This window comes from Capra hircus, chromosome 10 (genome assembly GCF_001704415.2).
Source record: "Capra hircus breed San Clemente chromosome 10, ASM170441v1, whole genome shotgun sequence".
NCBI lineage: Eukaryota > Metazoa > Chordata > Mammalia > Artiodactyla > Bovidae > Capra > Capra hircus.
In genome coordinates, this window is record NC_030817.1 from 68,871,997 (window position 1) to 68,892,916 (window position 20,920).

Here is a 20,920-nt window from a genome sequence, read left to right on the forward strand (position 1 = left end):
GAGGCTGGCAAGGGGATACGGGGTCTTCGGGAGCCTGGACTGAAATTCGGGAAGGCGAAGGAGGTGGGGATTGCCCTGAGAGCCACCGAGCGAGGCCAGTTTCCTCCGGCTCGCACCCGAACTCCTGGCGCGGGCCGGGTGGGATCCAGGGCACCTGAGCCTCCTCGCCCCTCCAGCTCCGCTTCCGACTTCAGCCCCGGGCCGATGCAGGCACCGGGAGCAAAAGGCGAGAGTGGAGGGAGGCGCAGGCCTCCGGGGACTACGGAGTAGTGAGGGCAGGTTTCGGGGAAGCGCTGAAGAGCGCCACACATTTCCTCGGGCGATAACCATCAGCGCTTGTCAGGTGGTGGTGCGGCAGGGTGTGCGCGCGCGCAGGGAGGAGGGCGAGGGGGCGCGCTCACACAAAGTTTGTGCTGCGGTGCGCCGCGGTCGGGCTCGCCCAGCTGGGAGAGCGGCGGGTGGGCGGCCCGGACGAGAAGACCCGGGGCGGAGGAGCTTGGCAGGCGGCGGCGGCGGCGGTGACTGCGGCGATGCGCCGCGCCCCGCCGAGCCAGTCCGGCCGCGCTGGGTGAGGTGGCTCGGGGAGCGCGGCTGCGGCCATGGGCACCCTGGGCAAAGCGAGAGAAGCTCCACGGTGAGTAGGCGCGCCTGTTTCCTTTCTTGGGGCGGGGGACACGGCGCGCACGACCCCGGGACCTCGCCGGGTGGCTGGCACGGCGCCATCTCCTATAGGAAGCTGCGGGCCCGAGGTGCGGAGGGCGGCGGCCTCCCGGGGTCTCGGGTTAGTCCAGGGCGACGGGCTCGAGGGACGGACGCGCCCGGGTGGCCCAGCGCATCTCGCCCGACGGGCTGGGGAGGGTGCCCGGTTGTGCGGACGCGCGCCCTGAGTTGATCCGGCGAGACCCGGAATCGCGGTAAGCGACTGGATCCGGGGTCCCTCGGCGCTGGGCCCATGGGACTCCCACTCGCGGACTTTCCGCGCCCCGCGCACCTGCCGCGGCCCCGGCAGCGCCACCTGGCGGTCCGTCCGGCTCCGCGGATGTCTGGAAGGACAACTGCGTTTGCCGTCAGCGAGCAGGGGTCGGCGAGGCACGCAGCCGTTTGGGGGGAAACCTACACTCCCCTCACCCGCCGTGATCCTAGGGACATGTTTCAGGAGGGACTTGGGGTGACAGAAAATGACGGAAAAGTGACCGTGAGTCAAAAATCTGTTGGCAGGGTAAAGAGGCCCGGAAGGGCCGGGCAACTTTGAGTTTGTTCCCCAAAGGGCCAGAACCGGACGGCTGCCTGAGCTCAGCATAGGGCCGGGCGAGCTGGGCTCTTCCCACCTCCATACACGCAGACTCTTGCACCTGACATGCCCCATCCAGCAGGAAGCGTTGCCCTGCTGGACCTCCTGGAACTAAAAGGGGGACCTCTCGGCCCCTTATGCTCTCCCCTGCCCTGCCCGTGAAGGTCCAGCGCTGTTTCTGCCTGGGATTGAGAGGAGGGGGCTCCGGTAAATTAACTTCAGCCTGTATTATGGGAGGAGGGAGGGGACAGGACGGGAAGAAATCCTCACTAGAAGCCGATAAAAGCCATCTTTCACTAAAGAAAACTGTGGGAGTTTCCCTTCGTTCTCTGTGTCTGTTTCTCCCCTCACTCTTCTGGGCTGAATTTCATAAAAAGTTCAGCCCGAAATTGTGACCTCCACTGAGGTACCTGAGGCTGGAGAGGATTGCACCTGAATCAGTTCAGAGTTTTGAAAATCTCCTTCCGCAAGCTAGATAGGGCCTTAACCAGCTGTAGCCTCAGGGAACACTTACAAGTTGTTTTTCTCCGGCCTTTTTTTGTTGTTGTTAAGCTGGTGAGGAAACATTTGCCTACCATCCTTTAAAAATACATGAGCGTTTACAGACTAGAGGCTGTTGGTTCTACGGATTGGAAAAACACCCTTAGACCTGCCTTAAAGAAAGTGGTTTATAAATGCTTATGTATAGCCATTTCACGAGAAAAGACAACAATTTGAAGGTCTGTCACAAAGCAGCCAGTCAAGAGACAGCACAGCAAAACTGCCCAGGTTCCTAATTCATGGTGCACATACTTCTCATCTTCCCGGCCTCTCTGAATGCTGTCTGGGTTTTAGCAGTTTCTGTTCTCCCTGGTTTCTCCTGCCCAAGCCCTCTGAGTCTCAGCAGCCTCTCTGCCAACTGCATCTCTCACCTTCCTTTTTCCTTCCTCCTCCCTAAATACTCCCTTCGTTTTGGGTAAATGTTACCGGCCCCTCCTAGTTCTGGTAAAAGCATCTACCTTTGAGAATCACCTCCTGGACCAAAGTGGTTTCTCCTTCAGGTGACACTGGGAAACATTACTCAGATTAGAGTCAGGGCAGTCTTCAGAGTCCTGAATGGTTGATGCTATCAACTGAGGGAGAAAATGGAATTTTCCCTGGATTGGCCAGTCGAGAGACAGAGGTGGACAGCCACCTCCCAGTCCTAGTGGGAAGAGCTGCATATGGAGACAGCCTCATTGCTGTGGCCTCATCGCTCTGAGCTTAAGAGAATGTGGAAGGCATATGAGATTTAAAAAAAAAAAAAAAAAAGACTTCTAACCAGAAGGACTTTCTTTTCATCTTTCCCAACTCTGCCTTGGGAGGAGGTCTTAAAGGTGAACAGACAGCAGCTAAGGCTAAAAGCTGACTCATCCCAACAGTGGATAACCAGTGCCAAGTTTAGGATCATCACTGCTTCTGTGGTAGGAAGAGAGCATGACATGGGCAGAGGAGGCCTAGCTTCTACCTGGCTCGGCACTGGTGCCCCATCCCATTGTCTTTCCAAGCCTGGACTTCCACAGGCATGGTTGAAGGGCTGGGAGAATGACCTCGGAGGGGCTATCCAGCTTTTTGCTAATTCTGAAATAGTGAAAGATGCACAGTTCCAGGCACAGTAAATATTTATTAAACAGAATCAGAGAGGTGCCAAGTACAAGTCCCAGATCTAGTACATATGAGTTATACAGCCTTGTCTGTGTCACTTAGCCTCTTTTAGACTCAGTTTCAAATCATGAAATGGAGATAACATCTTGGCTGTAAGCTTTGAAGACTATGTAAATCTCCCTCACAGAGCCTGCTGTTATCAGAGGTACTCGTTCCGGTGGCCATTACTGTTTCCTTTCATTTTCAGATACTGATCTGATCTTGGGGCCGTCACAGGGCCTGGGTGAAAATCAGCAGTGGCCAGAAACTTGATCAAGTCCTATAATACCAACTTGATCTTTCAGCAATCACTGCCTTGGGCTAGCAGATCCTAAGAGCCAGTTTCTGACTGGACTTCACTGAGCCCATCCTAGGTCAGAACAGGTGGCAGCAGCCAATGCCAGACCAGTGTTCCGGAGCTACTTTGAAAAGGAACTCGAAGGGGCTGGTGTTCCCTCCACAGTCTGGCTGTGCAGTAAGTGGTCCCATTGTCTTTTAACAGGGTGGCTTCACCAAATCCACGTGTATGTCCATATTTTATTTTGAGCCAAGTACTTCTTCAGCCCCTTCTGGGTGACATTACGTCTTGTCAGTTACAGCTTTCCCCAACATTCCACCTGGAACTGGTTCTCCGTCCTCTGAGAACATCACACTTCTTGCCCTTGACATTCACAGGCCAGTTATTTGAGATTTGTAGAGCTATCTTTTCTTGGTCTGGTTTTCATTCTCCAGCTAGATTTTTGTATTAAGGAACTTGCAGATGACCTTCCTACTACAACAACAACTAACATACAATGAGTGTGTTTTATAGTTTGCAGAGTACCTTCACAGACTGTCCCACGGGTCCTCTCTGGTCTGTCGCATGTGTGTTACTCATAGAATAAGTACTTATTGATTAATTGATGCCATCATGTTTATCAAACATGTGTAATTGAAGTTATGGATCTAAGGTATATTTCTCTGGTAATAAACATGATAGCCAGAGGCACAGTAGGAAGGGGAGAATATGCTCAAAGGAGCAACAATACCTATCGTTAGTAAACCTTCAGAGATGATAGATATGTCTCTGTGTATGTTATGTTTATTTTTTTAATGGAAGAAAAAATAAATGCTCAGTTAACCTATTGATATTTTGCAACAACTTGACTTGAACTCATGACCAAAGATAAAGCTAAGTGAAAGTGGATGAAGCTGACCTATTGGGCTACTAAGCCATTTCCAGCTTCAGACTTGTCCTTTTGCATTCACGTCTGGAATAAAGCTCTTATAATCAGTAAGGACTGATAGAATGATGTTTAATGATAAAAATGACTCAATCACTATCAATAATGAAAAACAGAATCTTAGAACCCACCAAGATTTAGCTTATTATCTAAACACCACCTCCATAACCCTCACCCCCTGCACACAGGTCCTCAGTCTTTGTCTTCTCCTCCCCACATCCTTAAACATGTTTTTGAGGCCACCTGACTTTCGACAATAACTCTGGTATTGCTCAAGATGGATGAATTTAGCTGAAGATGGGACCAAACTGAAACAATTCTGAAGACCCAAGTCAGTGGTCTCTGGGCTAAAATGAAAATTTATTGCTCGGAGCTAAAACCTGCCAGGATTGTCTTGCATCTGCCTCTCCCCTTCAAGAACTGGAGAAAGCAGGCCAACGCAACCCCAGTCTCAGGCTGAAGAGCCCTGCTTGCAGCCCTGAAATCTCACCTTGCTATTTACTTGGGAGATATCCCTTTAACAGCCAACCAGTCCACTTGGTGCCTTTACCAAGTGGGAGGGGTATGTCTTATCAGCCCAACTCCCGGGATTAATTGTTTTATCTCCTTTTCTGCTCTGTCTGCCTACAGAGTGCGGAGCTGTCAGTGTGGTCTGTCCCCTGGCTGCTCTGCTCTCATTCCTTGCCTCTCCTCTTTCCCTAGGAAACCATCTCATGGCTGCAGAGCAGCCCCTAAAGGGAGACTAGAGGCGAAACCCGCCAGCAGCCCCCTTCCCTCCCATCCCGGCCTGGCCCAGATCACCCAGTTCCGAATGATGGTGCCTCTGGGACATTTCGCCAAAGGAGCCAGCCTGGACGATCTCATCGACAGCTGTGTTCAATCTTTTGGTGAGTTGGCAAACTGCCCACATGCATAAATGGGGCTCTTTTACTTTGTTCTTCCTTAAAAAGTGTTTTATAGAATAGCAACCTACATTGCATTTGGGGTTTAAAAATAGCTTTCGAGCCTTTGAAATGTTGGAGACAGTGCCTATGGCACATGACTGTGTGGGTGTAATAGGTCGTGATGAGAGGTGCGATTTAAAGCGAGAAAAGTTAGTGAGGAGAGTTTGTGTTTCCAGTCTTCTCAGGATGGAGGTTTTTCTCGTGATGAAAAATATCATAAAATGCAGTGGTGCATCTGGCGCTTTTCTGTTCTTGGGGGCACACAAAGACTAGCAAACGCTGTTACCAGACAGCAGTTTGGATCATTGGATGGCAAAGTCTGAATAATTCCCCTCACAGTCTCGAAGGGTGGTTGTGGCGGAGTAGAAAAGGACTGAGTAAGGCCAAACTGTGCCTGGGAGCTACTGGCAAATGAGCAGTGCGATCGAAGACTGGGGATCTGTGAAAGGAGCAGCCAGACGTGTTAGCAGGGAGTTATCTGGATGCCGCCCTCTGTCGTCACCCGACACACCATGAGGGGTGAGCAGCTTAGCGCAGCTGACAAGGGTTATCGGCAAAGATGCCCTATTTGAAAAAAAAAAAAAAATTGTAGGCACGCTCTTTTGATTGTATATGTGAAATAGTGATGGAAAAGCACTAAACATTTGTTCCCCTCCCTGATAAAGGAATGAGGGAAAATTCATAGAGTTCCGTTATCACTGGTACCCACTCTACTCCTTTGGGACCTGTCTCCCACTGGGAAGCTGATGAGCTTGTGTGGCTCAGCTCAGAAGCCCCAGACCACCCCACCCTGGCACCTTCCAGGTGTTCTGGAAGACTTGATCAGATTCCAGGTGCTTGATAGAATCCCAGGTAGCATGACTACGGGATTGTTAGAATTCAGAATGAGGGATTTATTCATTGGCTGGATCTGTGTTCCCTTGTGGCTCAGCTGGTAAAGAATCCACCTGCAATGTGGGACACCTGGGTTCGATCCCTGGGTTGGGAAGATCCCCTGGAGGAGGAAAAGGCTACCCACTCCAGTATTCTGGCCTGGAGAATTCCATGGACTGTATAGTCCATCGGGTCACAAAGAGTCAGGCACGACTCCGCGACTTTCACTGAATCTATGCAGTGCTCGGTCAGACCTTATTTGTAGACTTAGGAAAACTGGGCGTTTTGGGGATTCTCCTTTAATTGGATTTAGCAAAGCATTGAATAGTCTCCATGATTCCAACATTGATTTAAAGTAGCGGTTCTCAAATGTTCCTGTGAAATCGTGTGGTGGTTTTTGTGGTAACCCAGATTGCTGGGCCCCACCCCCAGACTGGCTGTTTGCAAAGGTCCAAGGTGGGGCCCAAGAACTTACTGTTCTATCAGTTTCCCAGGTGATGCTGCTGCAGTTGATCCAAGAACCTCACTTCGAGAATCACTGCTTTTTTGTTTTAGACTTTTTAACTTGGAAAAGAATGAGCATTTTTTTTTTTTTTACTAATTCAGCATTAAATTTTAATTGAATTGTTATTTATTTATACTTTAGTCTTTCAGCTAAAGATGAATTCAGGAGCAAAATAAATGGTTTTCTATTTAACCTCTTTGGCAAATAGCCATACAAGGACATAAACTAGAAGCCAGCGGGGTGGGGGGAAGCATGGCGGTGATGAGCCATTGTTCAACAGGCACTTGACTTTCACCTGGTTCCCAACTCATAAGCTGCAAAGCTTCTCACACAGTCATGGTTGTCTTATTTATCAGTCTTTGGCAGGGCACTGTGACTATTTCATGAATAAGCATTTTTATCCTCTTTGCATTTCACTGTTGAGGAAATAGGACCCAACAGTCCTGCCGTCTTTCTTCCTCCTGTGCCAGTCATGCAGTTGCCCTCTGGGTTCAGGGCTGTTTTTCTAACCTTCAAATTGTCCAGCCGTCAACCTGAAAAATACAGGAGGGATTCTGAACCCCTGCAGAATAAGCAAGCCTAACCCATCCCCTCAATGAATGAACCCTAAGAGGGCTAAAGATACTTTGTTTCCTGGGTTACATTGAACTGAAAAGTACCTTAAAATCCCAAAGGACTTTTGGACTCAGAGGGAGAGGGAGAGGGTGGGATGATTTGGGAAAATGGGAATTCTAACATGTATACTGTCATGTAAGAATTGAATCGCCAGTCCATGTCTGACGTAGGGTGCAGCTTGCTTGGGGCTGGTGCATGGGGATGACCCAGAGAGATGTTGTGGGGAGGGAGGTGGGAGGGGGGTTCATGTTTGGGAACGCATGTAAGAATTAAAGATTTTAAAATTTAAAAAAAAAAAAGATACAACAGCAAATGAACATTAATTGTATCTAAAAAAAAATAAATAAAAGTCTGCAGAACTAAAAAAAATAAATAAATGCAAAAAAAAAAAATCCCGTTGAGTCTAATGGTCTTTTAACCATTATCATGAAGCATAGATAGTCCCTAATTAAGCCCCTAATTGCACCTGACTGGCTGTTGCATGAGAGGAATTACAATGACCGAACCCCTTTCCCATTATTCAAGCTTAGAATTCCTGAGAAATGCACTATTAAGGGGAGGGGAAATATGCAAAAGACAGGGCAGTGATAAGCTAAGGCACGTAGGAAGAATAAACTCGTTAAACCATGAAGACTTAGAGTAAGTTCACTCTAGGGATGAGGACACATATTGGGGAGAGCAGCCACTCTCTGTTCAAATCTCTGAGCAGGACTGTGAGAATGCTGCGGGAGGCAGGAAGGAGCCATCTCAAGGCAAGGCTTTGCACGTGATGTCCTGAAGGGCTTCCTGCCACAGAATTTACATGAAAGAGGCAGAAAAGACAAGACACCCTATGTCTGGAGGGAATGGGAGCCCGCACTTTCGACTGTGATTTTGACTTTGGTTTTCAGTTGAGTTGTCCAATGGAGGAGGGGTGTGGAGCTGGAGGTGGGTGGGGCTGGGGATTCAAGCAGGACAGTGACAGGCAGCCAGCCGTGTCACTTCTGCCTTTGTAGGTCTCCTCGGAGATGATCAGAGAACAGTAATGAGCGAGGTTAATTTTTTTTAATTTTTTCGAGACATCTTACTGGTTATTTTCTCTGATTAGTATAGAAGAGTTTTGCTTTAGAATAAAACAGTCTGGCTTAGTTTTTCTTCGTGAGTTTAGAAGTCTTCTTATTTGAATACCCATGAAAAGAGGGAAATAGCACTGTTGAAATGGGGGGGGAGTTTTTCTTGGGGGGGTAATCTCTCCCTTTAGACTCAGGTTTCAGCCACTCCTCCCACCAACTTGGAAAAAAAGGTAGAGGGAAAAAAACTCTTTTGAACATAAAGACTGATTAGTTAATTTATTAGTTAATTTATTTTTTACTACTTTCTCAACTTCACCTTGGTGTAGATGCTTTGAATTGGCTATAGCTTTGCTATCCAATATGGTAGCCGCTACCCACATGTGACTATTTATGTAGACATTTTAATTAAAATTAAATCAAATGTAAAATTCAGTTCCTGAGGCTCAGCAGCCATATTTCAAATGCTCAAGAGTCATGAGTGGTACCTGCTGCTGGACAGAGTAAATAGAAAATATTCCCTTGTTTGCAGAAAGTCTGTTCAATGGTGCCAGCCTGGGTGGACGGTTGACTCAAAGGGGAAAAGCAGTGTGGGATTTACATTCTTCTAGCAGCTCCAGCTACTAGACTCTAAGGCATCCTGGGCATTTGGCAGTCTACACAGATGGCTTCTCCATTAGAATTATTAACCATTAATTACCTCCCACACTGTTCTCAGAGGAAGGACTTATTGCAAGGCTTTTAAGGGTGGATGACCAGCACGTGCAAATTAAGGGTACTCTTGAAGGTACTAGTAAGCCTCCCAGTGTCACACACAAGGTTACAGATCTGTGATTAGAAATTCAGAGCCTTGAGTCATCGTGTGTTGCTTTCACCATGAAACAACCCACTCCCACCTTCTGTTTTAAGCAGAGGTCATGCTTTTATATCCTCACAGTATTATTGCTGGTGAATCCACTCTTCCAGTGAGCATAATGAGGCAGACCATCACAACCTGGTACGTTTATGTCAAATGTATGTGAATCACACCATCTGTTTCAGAGGTAGGAAAGACCTATGAGATCATCTGAGCTCTTTATAATGTTTTCACTTTGTAAGAGGGCTGCCAGCTTTGAGAGCCAAATGGAAGGTTTCAGATATCCCAATTCTGCCCCCCTCTGAACGTAAGACAACTGTGACAGCATCAGAAAGAAAACTGTAGGCATGTCCCAGTAAGGGACCCTCAGCAGGCAGTCCTCCTGCTCCCAGGTGGAGTGTGGGAAGAACCTCAGCGTCTTTGTCTTACATATCAATGAGGGAGGAAACACAGTGGTATCTTATTTATTGTGTATGTGTGTGTTTGAAGGCTATATGTATTGATTTTCCTTTAAACTAAAAACAACTGTGAAACAGGTCTGGTATTACTATCTCCATGGACAAACAAGAAAATAAAACCTATGAGAATTAAAAAAACTTCCTTTATGTCTCCCCTCCCAGAAGCCTCTTGCAACCTGAGCTGGGCCATGCTTGGGTTCTTCTCCTAGGGCAGGCCTCCCCTCACTCAGGGGAGCCCTTCAGGCCACACAGAACACATCTGCTCTCTGTGCCCACGATCTGCAGGCTTAGTGTCCCCCAGATTAGAAATTAAATTCCATTCAATGCAGGAAATAGTTATTGAGCCCTATCTGTATACCAGGTATCTGCCTGAAATTCTCTCTCAAACAAATTCTGAGTTAATTAAAATTAGTGTATGCATTGTGTCTCCCAAAGAAGAAAACCCCGAGACTGGTAGATTTATTTCCCATGCCACTAACAGGTATATTTCCTGCAGTTGGTCGTTAAAAGCTTTGTATAGACATCGGTTGTTAAAAGCATTGTATAGACCTCAGCTAATTAAAGATAAAACACTACATCTGTTTTTAAAGTTAGAACCAAAAAAGCACACACACTCCTGTTGGGACTACAGTTCCCGCCATGGCAGAGGCAAGGTTCAGGGTTCCTCCACACTCTGCAGCTTTAGTCTGCACCAAAGCCAGGTGTCCAGAGGCAACAGAGGCACAAGGCCAGAAGCCAAGGGCCATGACACTGGAGGGCACTCAGACCCAAGAACCAGCAACTCCAAGGAACAAAACCAAGTGCAGGGTCAGGAAGACTGGCCGTCGTGAGCACAGGCCCTTTATGAAGACCACAGAGGTACCAATAGCCTCCTCAGTGGAAGTCCCATCTCTGGGAGTCATAGCTACAGGATTTCACTGTAGAGGATGGTCCTTAAGGCACCCACATCCTGAAGCTTCTGGGCATTAGAGCAGCTCCCAGGTATGACCATTCTTAGCCCCCTGGAGTGAACTCCTGTGATGGGGATGCTGTGTACTCCAAGGAGCCTCTTTGCTGGATTTTTCCAGGCTGGCACGTCTGCCCTCTCCTGGGTGTGAGACACAGTGACTGCCAGGCCTGAGAAAGGAGGAGATGGGAAGTCCCCTCCACTCGCATCTGTGCTGTGTTATGCGATGGTGTTTAGAGCAGACCTCCATCTGCAACAGAGAAGAGAGGTGGTCCTCACAGTGTACATGCGTAAGGTTGACAGTGTTCAGGAGGGCTGAGCATTTTAGTTCAGAAACTCCAGCCAGAGAAGTGAGATTACTGAGAGAAAAGAGACAGGTAGACAGGAGACTGACGGTGGCTGGACACTTATTTGGTGCCTGTTCAGCAGGGCGCTGGGCCTTCACCCGGACTGGTCTCATCCACGTTCACAACAACCCTGTGAGGGTTAATTAAAAATTAATGGGCATTTGAAGCTCAGGAACATTATTAACCTGTGGAAAGTGGCCTCCCTCATGAGTGGGAGAGCTGCTGAGGTCTAGACTCTGGTCTCAGATTCCTGTTCTCTCCACTCTACCGGAGGTTCTCCAACTTTAACAGGAATAGTCATCGTTGTGGGGTGTGTTCAGCGTTCCGATTCCTGGGGGTGAACTCCAGGATTTTTCATTAAGCCTGCAGTCACTGTGGCTTTGAGGAGGTGACCCACAAACTGATTTTGAGAAATACCATCCTACAGCACACATACCTGCTTCTTGGACATATCAGAGCATTCTCTCAGGCTTTCTAAGGAAACATGGAAAGCTTGAAGAACACAAATCCTCTGAAAAACGATAGAGCAAATAGCTTTTCAGCTCTGTGAACTGGACAGTCGTGAGGTGGAAGCCAGCCTCCTGGGCACGTCTGAAGCAGTCTGTCCAGATCTAACAAGAGAAAGGCCCCTGCCCCTGAGCAGGTTTGTAACACTGTGCCCACTTCCTTCAGATTTACCTGCATGTCTATCCCTTCTCAGCTGTAGGAACTCTCTTGAAAACTCCCGTCTGTCCGTATTTCGGGCATGGAATAAACAGAAAGTGGGTGTCTGCCATTACTGTAGTTTGGTTCCTGGCCCGCAAACGCAGCATTCCCAACCTGCATTTCCACCTGTAAGCCACACGCAGCCCAGTTCACTGTGGTGCTGGGGGGCCTGGCTTCTTAGAGTGTGCCTGTTCCCCACAGGTCAAGACTCGGAAGTAGTGGCTTAGCCGGGGGAACTGGAGCAGTGCCGCCTCTGAGCACTGCTCCAGGAATGCTGCTTTTCCAGCAAACTTTTTAAGGCCCTCTGTTGACATGAAGGTTATTAAATTCATGATGGAAACACGTTAGGAAGTATTGTGAAAGCAAAAGCAGTATGTTCAGGGGACTTCGCTTATAGTCCAGTGGTTAAGACTGTGCTTCCAATGTAGGGGGCTCGGGTTTGGATTCGGGGTCAGGGAACTAAGATGCTACATGTCACACAATATGGCCCCCCAAAAAGAGCAATATGTTATGTTCAGTTGTTGGCTGAACCAGCAGTGATGGGTGGTGAGACCACCGAGGAAGATCATCTGAAGTGCGGGCCCCACCCCTGGCCCAGCTCCTGAGGACGGGACCCGCCTGTTTCTTCCTGGAGTGGTTACGGCTGCTGGACTTAGTGCCTTGGTCTGCAGATAGTTTGAGCTGCCAGCTGGATGTGGTTGTCCTAAAGTGGTTAGGAGGAAGACAGCAGGGAAAGAGCGAGAGGGGAAGCAGGTGAGCTTCACACAGCCTCTGCAGATACGCAGGGCACCACACTCGAGTGGATGCTGTCACAATCTTGAAAGCCTTACTCTTACTCTGTTACATCTTCAGGAGTTTGGCCAGCCAGTTGCTAAACGCAACCATCAATAAAGATTAAATTATATAAACACAATTTTATCAAAAATGAACCCTCAAAACTCATCATTTCCTAATATGTCATCACATTTTACTATCATCCAGTATCTTGAGATGATGTTCATTGTGTCTGTATGGGTCGAATGCGGTATGCTGTGTGTGTGCTGTGCTCAGTTAATCAGTCACGTCTGACTCTCTGCGACTCACGTACCGTAGCCTGCCAGGCTCCTCAGTTCATGGAGTCCACCAAGCAGGAATACTGGCGTAGGTAGCCATTCACTTCTCCAGGGGATCTTCCCAACCCAAGGATCAAACCCAGGCCTCTGGCATTGCAGGCAGATTCTTTACTGTCTGAGCCACCAGGGAAGCCCAGGAATGCTTTGTAGCGCTATGGTATTCATGCATAGCACGTACATGTCATGCATGTGTGAATACTTGCAGTGGGTAGGCACATCTGCATCTCTTCCCAGCTCCTTGGTCATGAAGAAATGCCAGGAGCTTGATGTTGCCTGCTTTGGGAGTATTTACACCAAGGAAATGGGCCAACACTACTAATCAGGGCTTCTTCTCAACCCACCCCTGAAGAGGACATTGTTAAACATTTACTAGCACTTTCCCCAGCTACAGAGGATGCTTACATGGCAAAGGGCCAAGGTAGGAAGCTGAAAACTAGAACTCTTACTTTGTGTTACCTGGTTAGGAGAACTGTTATTTGCCTTTGTTTTACTTCTTTCTTTCATCTAAGTATCTTATAGAACAACTCTCCATGTGTTCTTCAAAGAAAAGGAACAGTATACCTTAGAGATAGAGTTATGTATCAGTGAAGTTGAGATATTTTCTTAAAGAAATGACAGTTCTGTGGTCACGAGAGAGGAAGGGGAGTGGGGGTTGGAGGAAGGAGGTGAGGGGGTCAGTTGTATGGTTCAGTTCAGTTCAGTCACTCAGTCGTGTCTGACTCTTTGTGACCCCGTGAATCGCAGCACGCCAGGCCTCCCTGTCCATCACCAACTCCCGGAGTTCACTCAGACTCACGTCCATCGAGTCGGTGATGCCATCCAGCCATCTCATCCTCTGTTGTCCCCTTCTCCTCCCACCCCCAGTCCCTCCCAGCATCAGAGTCTTTTCCAATGAGTCAGCTCTTCGCATGAGGTGGCCAAAGTATTGGAGTTTCAGCTTTAGCATCAGTCCTTCCAAAGAACACCCAGGACTGATATCCTTTAGGATGGACTGGTTGGATCTCCTTGCAGTCCAAGGGACTCTCGAGAGTCTTCTCCAACACCACAGTTCAAAAGCATCAATTCTTCAGCACTCAGCTTTCTTCACAGTCCAACTCTCACATCCATACATGACCACTGGAAAAACCATAGCCTTGACTAGACAGACCTTATGGTAACAGGTGGTAAATAGACTTTTGGAGGTGGTCACTGTGTAGTGTATGCAAACACTGAATTACTGTGCTGTATACCTGAAACCTATATAACATTAAAAAGGTGTCACAGTGGAACTGTAATACTAAGAGATTCTCATTCTAGAGTCAAAGTTATCACTCTGTGTTTTTGTTCTGTTAATTTACCTCCTCTAAAAATTCTCTGTGGTTAAATTTTCCCTTATTTCTGGTCAATTAAACCTCAGTTTTGTGGCTCTGTTCTTCATGTGTTTATATGTTATATGCTGTCACTCTTTGTTTCTGATTCCATCTGCTTAATCATTTGCCTTCGTATCTCTCCATGTGGTCACAGGTACTATTGATACATAAAAGCAAGCTTTTGTTGAATGTGTTTTCATAAGTTTACTGCTCACTATATTTCTAATTTTGTGAACTGTTTATATTCTTTGCCTAGTTATCATTTGCTTAATGATTTTCTTATTAGAGGTTTGCAAAAACTTTATTTTTTTTTTATTTTTTAAGCCTGTTAACTGCTTGATGAGTATTTGTTACTGGCATTTTTGTCCTCACTCCTTTCCATTTTTATGTTGGTTTTGGGTTATTAATGAAGTGAAATTTTACATTTTTATGTAGTTAAATTGTTGATGTTTTCTTTTATCTGTTATCTTTTCCTGTATTAACTCTAAACTTGAAAAAACAAAAAGCCCCTGTTCCAAAGCTTTGGTGACTGTTCCATTGTCATTTTTGTTATTCGTCCATTTATTTGGCTGCTGTGGCCTTGGTTGCAGCATGCAGGATCTTCCTGTTGCTGCGGCGTGACGCGCGGTCCCTCTAGGTGTGGCACAAGGGCTAAGTGGTTGTGGTGCACGGGCTTAGCTGCTCCACATCATGTGGGACCTTAGTTCCCCTGCTGGGGTTGAAACCCTGTCCCCTGCGTTGCAAGCAGATTCCTAACCACTGGACCACCAGGGAAGTCCCTCCGTTGTCATTTTAATCAAAGTTTTATTAAATCCACTGTATGATGAGGGCTTTCTGGTGGGTCAGAGGATAAAGCGTCTGTCTGCGATGCGGGAGACCCAGGTTCAATCCCTGGATCGGGAAGATCCCCTGGAGAAGAAAATGGCCACCCACTCCAGTATTCTTGTCTGGAGAATCCCAGGGATGGAGGAGCCTGGTAGGCTACAGTCCATGGGGTCACAAAGAGTTGGACACGACTGAGCAACTTCACTTCACTTTTTATGATGTAATTTCATATTCCGCTGTTGTGGATGTTTGGTAAAAGTTTATTGGTGGTTTTCAGTGAAAAAATAAGAAACTTTCAGTTTTGTTTTTGAGGTTGACATTGGCTTAAATCCAGAGCACTTAGACTTATCATTTTGTAACTCAGAGCCTCAGTTTCCCCTGTTGTCATATTCCTGAAATGATTTCTGAGACTGAAAATGCCATAATCAGGCTTCAATTATGATGTTGAATGTGAACTTGAAAGTCCTTTGGGAACTTGTATATTTTTAAAGAAAGTACTTTTGATTATTAGAAGAGTCAGTATCTTGGGGTGAGAAATTAGAAGGCCAACCAAATTTAAATCCATTTTTCCCTAAATTATTAGACTGAATCTATGTTGTACTTGCATAGGCGCTTTTATTGTGGTAAAGTGTACGTAACATAAAACTTGTCACTTTATAAGTTATTGTATTTACAAAGATCTGACTAACTCACATACTTACATTTTTCTAGCTTTTTCAAGAAATAGACGTACATCACTGTGTAAGGTGAAGGTGTATAGCATGATGGCTTGATTGATATATACTGTGAAATGATTACCACAGTAAGTTTAGCTAACATCCATTTTCTTGTATTTACAAAGATCTAATTGTAACTCAGTTCTTATGTCTTACTTTTAAAATTTTAATAGGTTTTAAAATTATATTCACTATAGAAAGCTTACAAAACACAGACTTGCAAAAAGAAGAAAATTGCATTCATCCATTCTACCACCAAAAGCAAGATAAATACTATTGACACGGTTGGGTGTGTCTTCCTAGATTCTATTCTATGCATATTTATGTTCTGCAATCATATTAACTTTTTCTGGTAGGTTGGCTATAATTAACTCTTTGCTTTTCATAATTCATATTGTAAACAATTATGATCTTGAAATCAATATTTATAAAGAGGTGTACTAGCATACAGAGTTGCTACTCCATCCTAAAATCGATCTTAAAAAATAATTCTGGCATAATCTGTTCATGTATGAGACATAAAAGTGAAGGTTGCTTGGCAACTAAAATGATTCTAATGAGGAATTAAAGACATTACAAGAAAAGAAGAGTAGTTACTCATTTCTTTTCAGTGCTAAATGCTAATTAAGTTATGATAACTATGACTGATTATAGTTATAATAAACGAAGGAAACAAATGCTCCCATTAACTTAAAAGACTTGAGGTGAGCTTTTTCTTTTTTCCCTAATGAATAGGAAAAGTCAGATTGCTTTTGCTAAAGGGAAGCTTTCCTTTCAGAAACCAGGAAAAATCTTAGGGCCTTGTTAACTTGCTGACTCTTAAGAAGTAACAACTGGGAAAGATACCTAGTAGAAACTCAAAGATGCTACAGTTTGGTACATCTGTGAATCTTCTGCGGAGTAGAAGAGATGGTTGGCAGTGGTGTGGGGGAGGCCGTGTTGTCTGCTTTGGTTTTTCCAGAGAGTGGTGCAGGGCCCTAGGGAGACTGGTGAGGTTCTTAGCAAAGTCTTCAGGCAGAAGATGTTGCCAGGATGGAGCTTCCATTGTAGAGACGACAGTGGTTAATTGACATGAACAGAGAATGGGGACCAGAGGCACTGTTCTTCAGGAGGAAGAGGAAGCAGAGATGGGCAGTTCTAGCGTGAAAGTGAGAGTGGAATAACCAGAGCAGTAAGGCAGCCAGGGGTGAAATCATTTGGGAATTTCTTGGGTGAAGGAGCAAAGGTCACTATGTCTGGCTTCCCTGCACTGATGTCTCTTAACCTCTGTCCTCCAGGACTTCTTTTTGTAATCTTGTGAACAACCCCATTTTAAGTGGGGCCATGACATTTAAGAAGCCAGGAAATGTCCTAGCATTATGATTTATGAGTCTGTCTTGTTAGATGGGAATACCAGACCACCTGACCTGCCTCTTGAGAAACCTTATGCAGGTCAGGAAGCAACAGTTAGAACTGGACATGGAACAACAGACTGGTTCCAAATAGGAAAAGGAGTATGTCAAGGCTGTATATTGTCATCCTGCTTATTTAACTTATATGCAGAGTACATCATGAGAAACGCTGGACTGGAAGAAACACAAGCTGGAATCAAGATTACTGGGAGAAATATCAATAACCTCAGATATGCAGATGACACCACCCTTATGGCAGAAACTGAAGAGGAACTAAAAAGCCTCTTGATGAAAGTGAAAGAGGAGAGTGAAAAAGTTGGCTTAAAGCTCAACATTCAGAAAACTAAGATCATGGCATCTGGTCCCATCACTTCATGGGAAATAGATGGGGAAACAGTGGAAACAGTGTCAGACTTTATTTTGGGGGGCTCCAAAATCACTGCAGATGGTGACTGCAGCCATGAAATGAAAAGACGCTTACTCCTTGGAAGAAAAGTTATGACCAACCTAGATAGCATATTCAAAAGCAGAGACATTACTTTGCCGACTAAGGTCCATCTAGTTAAGGCTATGGTTTATCCAGTGGTCATGTATGGATGTGAGAGTTGGACTGTGAAGAAGGCTGAGCACCGAAGAATTGATGCTTTTGAAGTGTGGTGTTGGAGAAGACTCTTGAGAGTCCCTTGGACTGCAAGGAGATCCAACCAGTCCATTCTGAAGGAGATCAGCCCTGGGATTTCTTTGGAAGGAATGATGCTAAAGCTGAAACTCCAGTACTTTGGCCACCTCATGCGAAGAATTGACTCACTGGAAAAGACTCTGATGCTGGGAGGGATTGTGGGCAGGAGGAGAAGGGGACAACAGAGGATGAGATGGCTGGATGGCATCACTGACTCGATGGACGTGAGTCTGAGTGAACTCTGGGAGTTGGTGATGGACAGGGAGGCCTAGCGTGCTGCGATTCATGGGGTCGCAAAGAGTCGGACACGACTGAGCAACTGAACTGACTTGTTAGATTGTAGCTACAGCCTGCAGAGCGTCCTTAAATCTGATGAGCAGTTAATTACTTTGGTTAATTCTGCATTCACTTATTAGTGCCAGATGCATAGGGATGTTTTCATGCTCCCTTCCCTCATTCTCCCTAGCTCACTAGCATCCTGGGCTCCAGATTTACTCCATCCAAATCTGCTTTGGTGGGTTCCTCATTGACCCTCACTCCTGGGTGTTTGAGGCCACAGTGAGTCACTCTAGCTTCTGACTGTTGCTTCCCAGAAGAGAGCTATAGTTCCCACAGTCCTGGCTGCTGGACTTTGTCCTCTGCTGTTGCCAAGGATGAGCCAAGCGCTTGGTGACTGGAGTTCACCTGACTGGTACTGCTTTAAATAAACCTGGAAGGACCCCCCTCCCTGCAATTACCGTGCCCATGACTCCCCCAGCCTGTCTGTCCCCATGGCCAGAGTCCTGTTACCTGGCCAGCAAGCACCAAGTCTGCCTGAGATAGACTGAGCTTCAGTTAACTGAGAAAGTGCACCCTGAAACTTGTAAGAAAGACAGAGGAGGATTCTCTAGACTAAATGAGACTTAAGGATATGTCAACCAGTCATAATCTGTGAACTATTTTTCTAAATATATACACAAATATATTCATAATTATTTTATAATTATATGTACTTGGAAATTTATATGCTAGTGACTAGATATTGATATACTAAGTAATTACTATTGATTTTATTTTAGGCAGATTAATGATGCATTTTTTTTCTTAGAAGTTCTTTTTTAAAATACATACTGAAATAGTTACTAATGGCATATCATGTTTGGGAATTGCTTTCGAAAAACATGAGAGGGAGACGTGAGTGCGGGTATAGATGGATTAGCCATGTACTGATCATTGTTGAAGATGGGTAGGTCCATAGAGGTCCCTTACGTTATTTTTGCCTACTGTGGTATATGCCTATAATTTTCCATATTCTAAATTTCCAATTTTCCAATACTTATTCATGTCCTGCACGTGATATCCCACAGTCAGCCCATTCCCTGTTCAACACCGAGATGCTAATTTCCTAGTATCCAGAAAGACCAAAAACAGAACTGCAAACTTTAATCTTCAGTCCTACTGTCAGAGGCAGAGGACAGACTTGGGAATTGAGTGACTGAGAGAATGTATTACTCTCCTCCCCACCCCACAACACCCCCACCACACACACACACACACCCACCCCACCCCACCCACACCCACACACACCCACACACACCCACACACCCACACACCCACACACCACCCCACCCCCCCCAGCCTTAATCACGGGAATGCCGTGGTCATGGTAGAACTTGATCCTAGAAGGCAGTGAACGGATTACAGTAGAGGCCACATGAAGCCACTCTACCCCGTGGTCTTTGGAACCCATTCCTGACTCTTCTGGTGACCAATTGCGGGCCTCAGGCAACTTACTTTACTGCAGTGTTCTCATCTGCAAAACAGATAATAACGGTAAAGGCTTCTAAAGGTCATTTTTGTTTAGGTGAAAATCAAATGCCTTAGCTTGGTTTTCTCAGAAGCAGATCCTGAGACAAGAGTTTGAATACAAATAGTTAACTTCAAAGATAATTCTAGGAAAAAACTGGGAAGGCAGTTTATGAAGGGTGCATTGTCAAGTGGGTTATTACTCTGGAGTCAGGGTAGGAGGTTTCAGAACTATCTTGCTTAAGGCAAAGGAACTGGGGTACTTACATGGTTAAGAACTGCTTCTAAGGGATGTTAATTCTCCACCATGTCTGGGCTGCCTTGCACACAGGTGAGGATGGAAGGGGCCTCCCAAGGAAGCCCTCAGGCAGGTGGAAGTTGGGTGGGCATATACTGTAATGGGAAGGCCTAAGAGTATATGGGTGAGGCACTGATGGTTCTACTGCAGTCAAAACTAAGTGCTCAGTAAATGTTGGATGGGCAGATACAGGCTGCATATAGATCTGGATAGACTCAGCGCTGGTTAGTAATTAAAATCAAAGTGTGTACATACAAACATGGGCATGGATGGATGTCATTCTGCAGATGTAAACGCTTATGAGTGGCTCTGGACATTTCATCAAATTTAAACACAATCTGTGCTTTTGTTAGACAGACTGGTGGAAATACTAAGGATTAGATGGATTTATGGATTAGATAAAAATCAAAGTTCAGGAAGATCAATAAGGAAGAACAAAGAACTTGGATGACACTTCAATGAGAATAAATGTCTCGCACTTACATTTAGTAATGTTGCTTTGTATATATTCTAGATGGAAAAAAAAATAGATTGTCATCTTATGAAAAATATCAAAGGATTTTAGTAGATTATTACTTCAGTATGAGCCATTAGTGCCATATGACTTCTCAAAAAGTTAACATAATCTGAAATTGCATTAATAGAAATAGGCTTTTCCGGTTAAGGGACTAATACCTTGATTGAATTATGAGTTCTAGTCCTAATGCTCACGCATAAGAACATTTTTGCCGTTAGCAAGTTTCTTAACATTTCTGAGACTCAGTTTCTGTCAACATGAAATTTAATACATAACCTCTGTTTTGTTGTGAAGTGCGTATCTTAAGTAGAAAGAAATCATTTATGTAGAATACCATCAGAAACTATTATAGTAGACGGGGCTCCCCTGGTGGCTCAGACGGTAAAGAATGTGCCCACAATGCAGGAGACGTGGGTTCGATCCCTGGGTTGGGAAGATCGCCTGGGGAAGGGAATCTTCAGTACTCTTGCCTGGAGAAGTCCGTGGACAGTGGAGCCTGGTGGTCTACAGCCTATGGAGTTGTCAAGAGTCAAACATGACTGAGCAACTAACACTGTTGTTATAGTAGGTAATCAAGAATAGTAGATAAGCAAAATGTTGGGGTTAGGGTTTAGGGTTAGTTTATAGACTTGAATGTTAATGTATCATCTTCCTAGATCAATAATGCAGACTATCAAAGGATCCAGAATTGCATCATGGAGATACAAGATGGAGATATCTGGTCAGAATGGCTGGGTCAAAAAAATTACCAGATGTTGTCATAATGGACACATG

At 45.7% G+C, this 20,920-nt stretch overlaps 1 protein-coding gene across 1 annotated transcript in view; it reads left to right on the plus strand.

Moving 5' to 3' along the window:
* Nucleotides 402-20,920, plus strand: part of RASGRP1 (RAS guanyl releasing protein 1) — a 77,470-nt gene continuing 56,951 nt past the window's right edge. The window contains exons 1-2 of the mRNA XM_018054476.1: nt 402-634; nt 4,879-5,063. Coding sequence (XP_017909965.1) covers nt 600-634; nt 4,879-5,063 — 220 coding nt within the window. The 5' untranslated portion in view covers nt 402-599. The remainder of the gene's footprint in view (nt 635-4,878; nt 5,064-20,920) is intronic.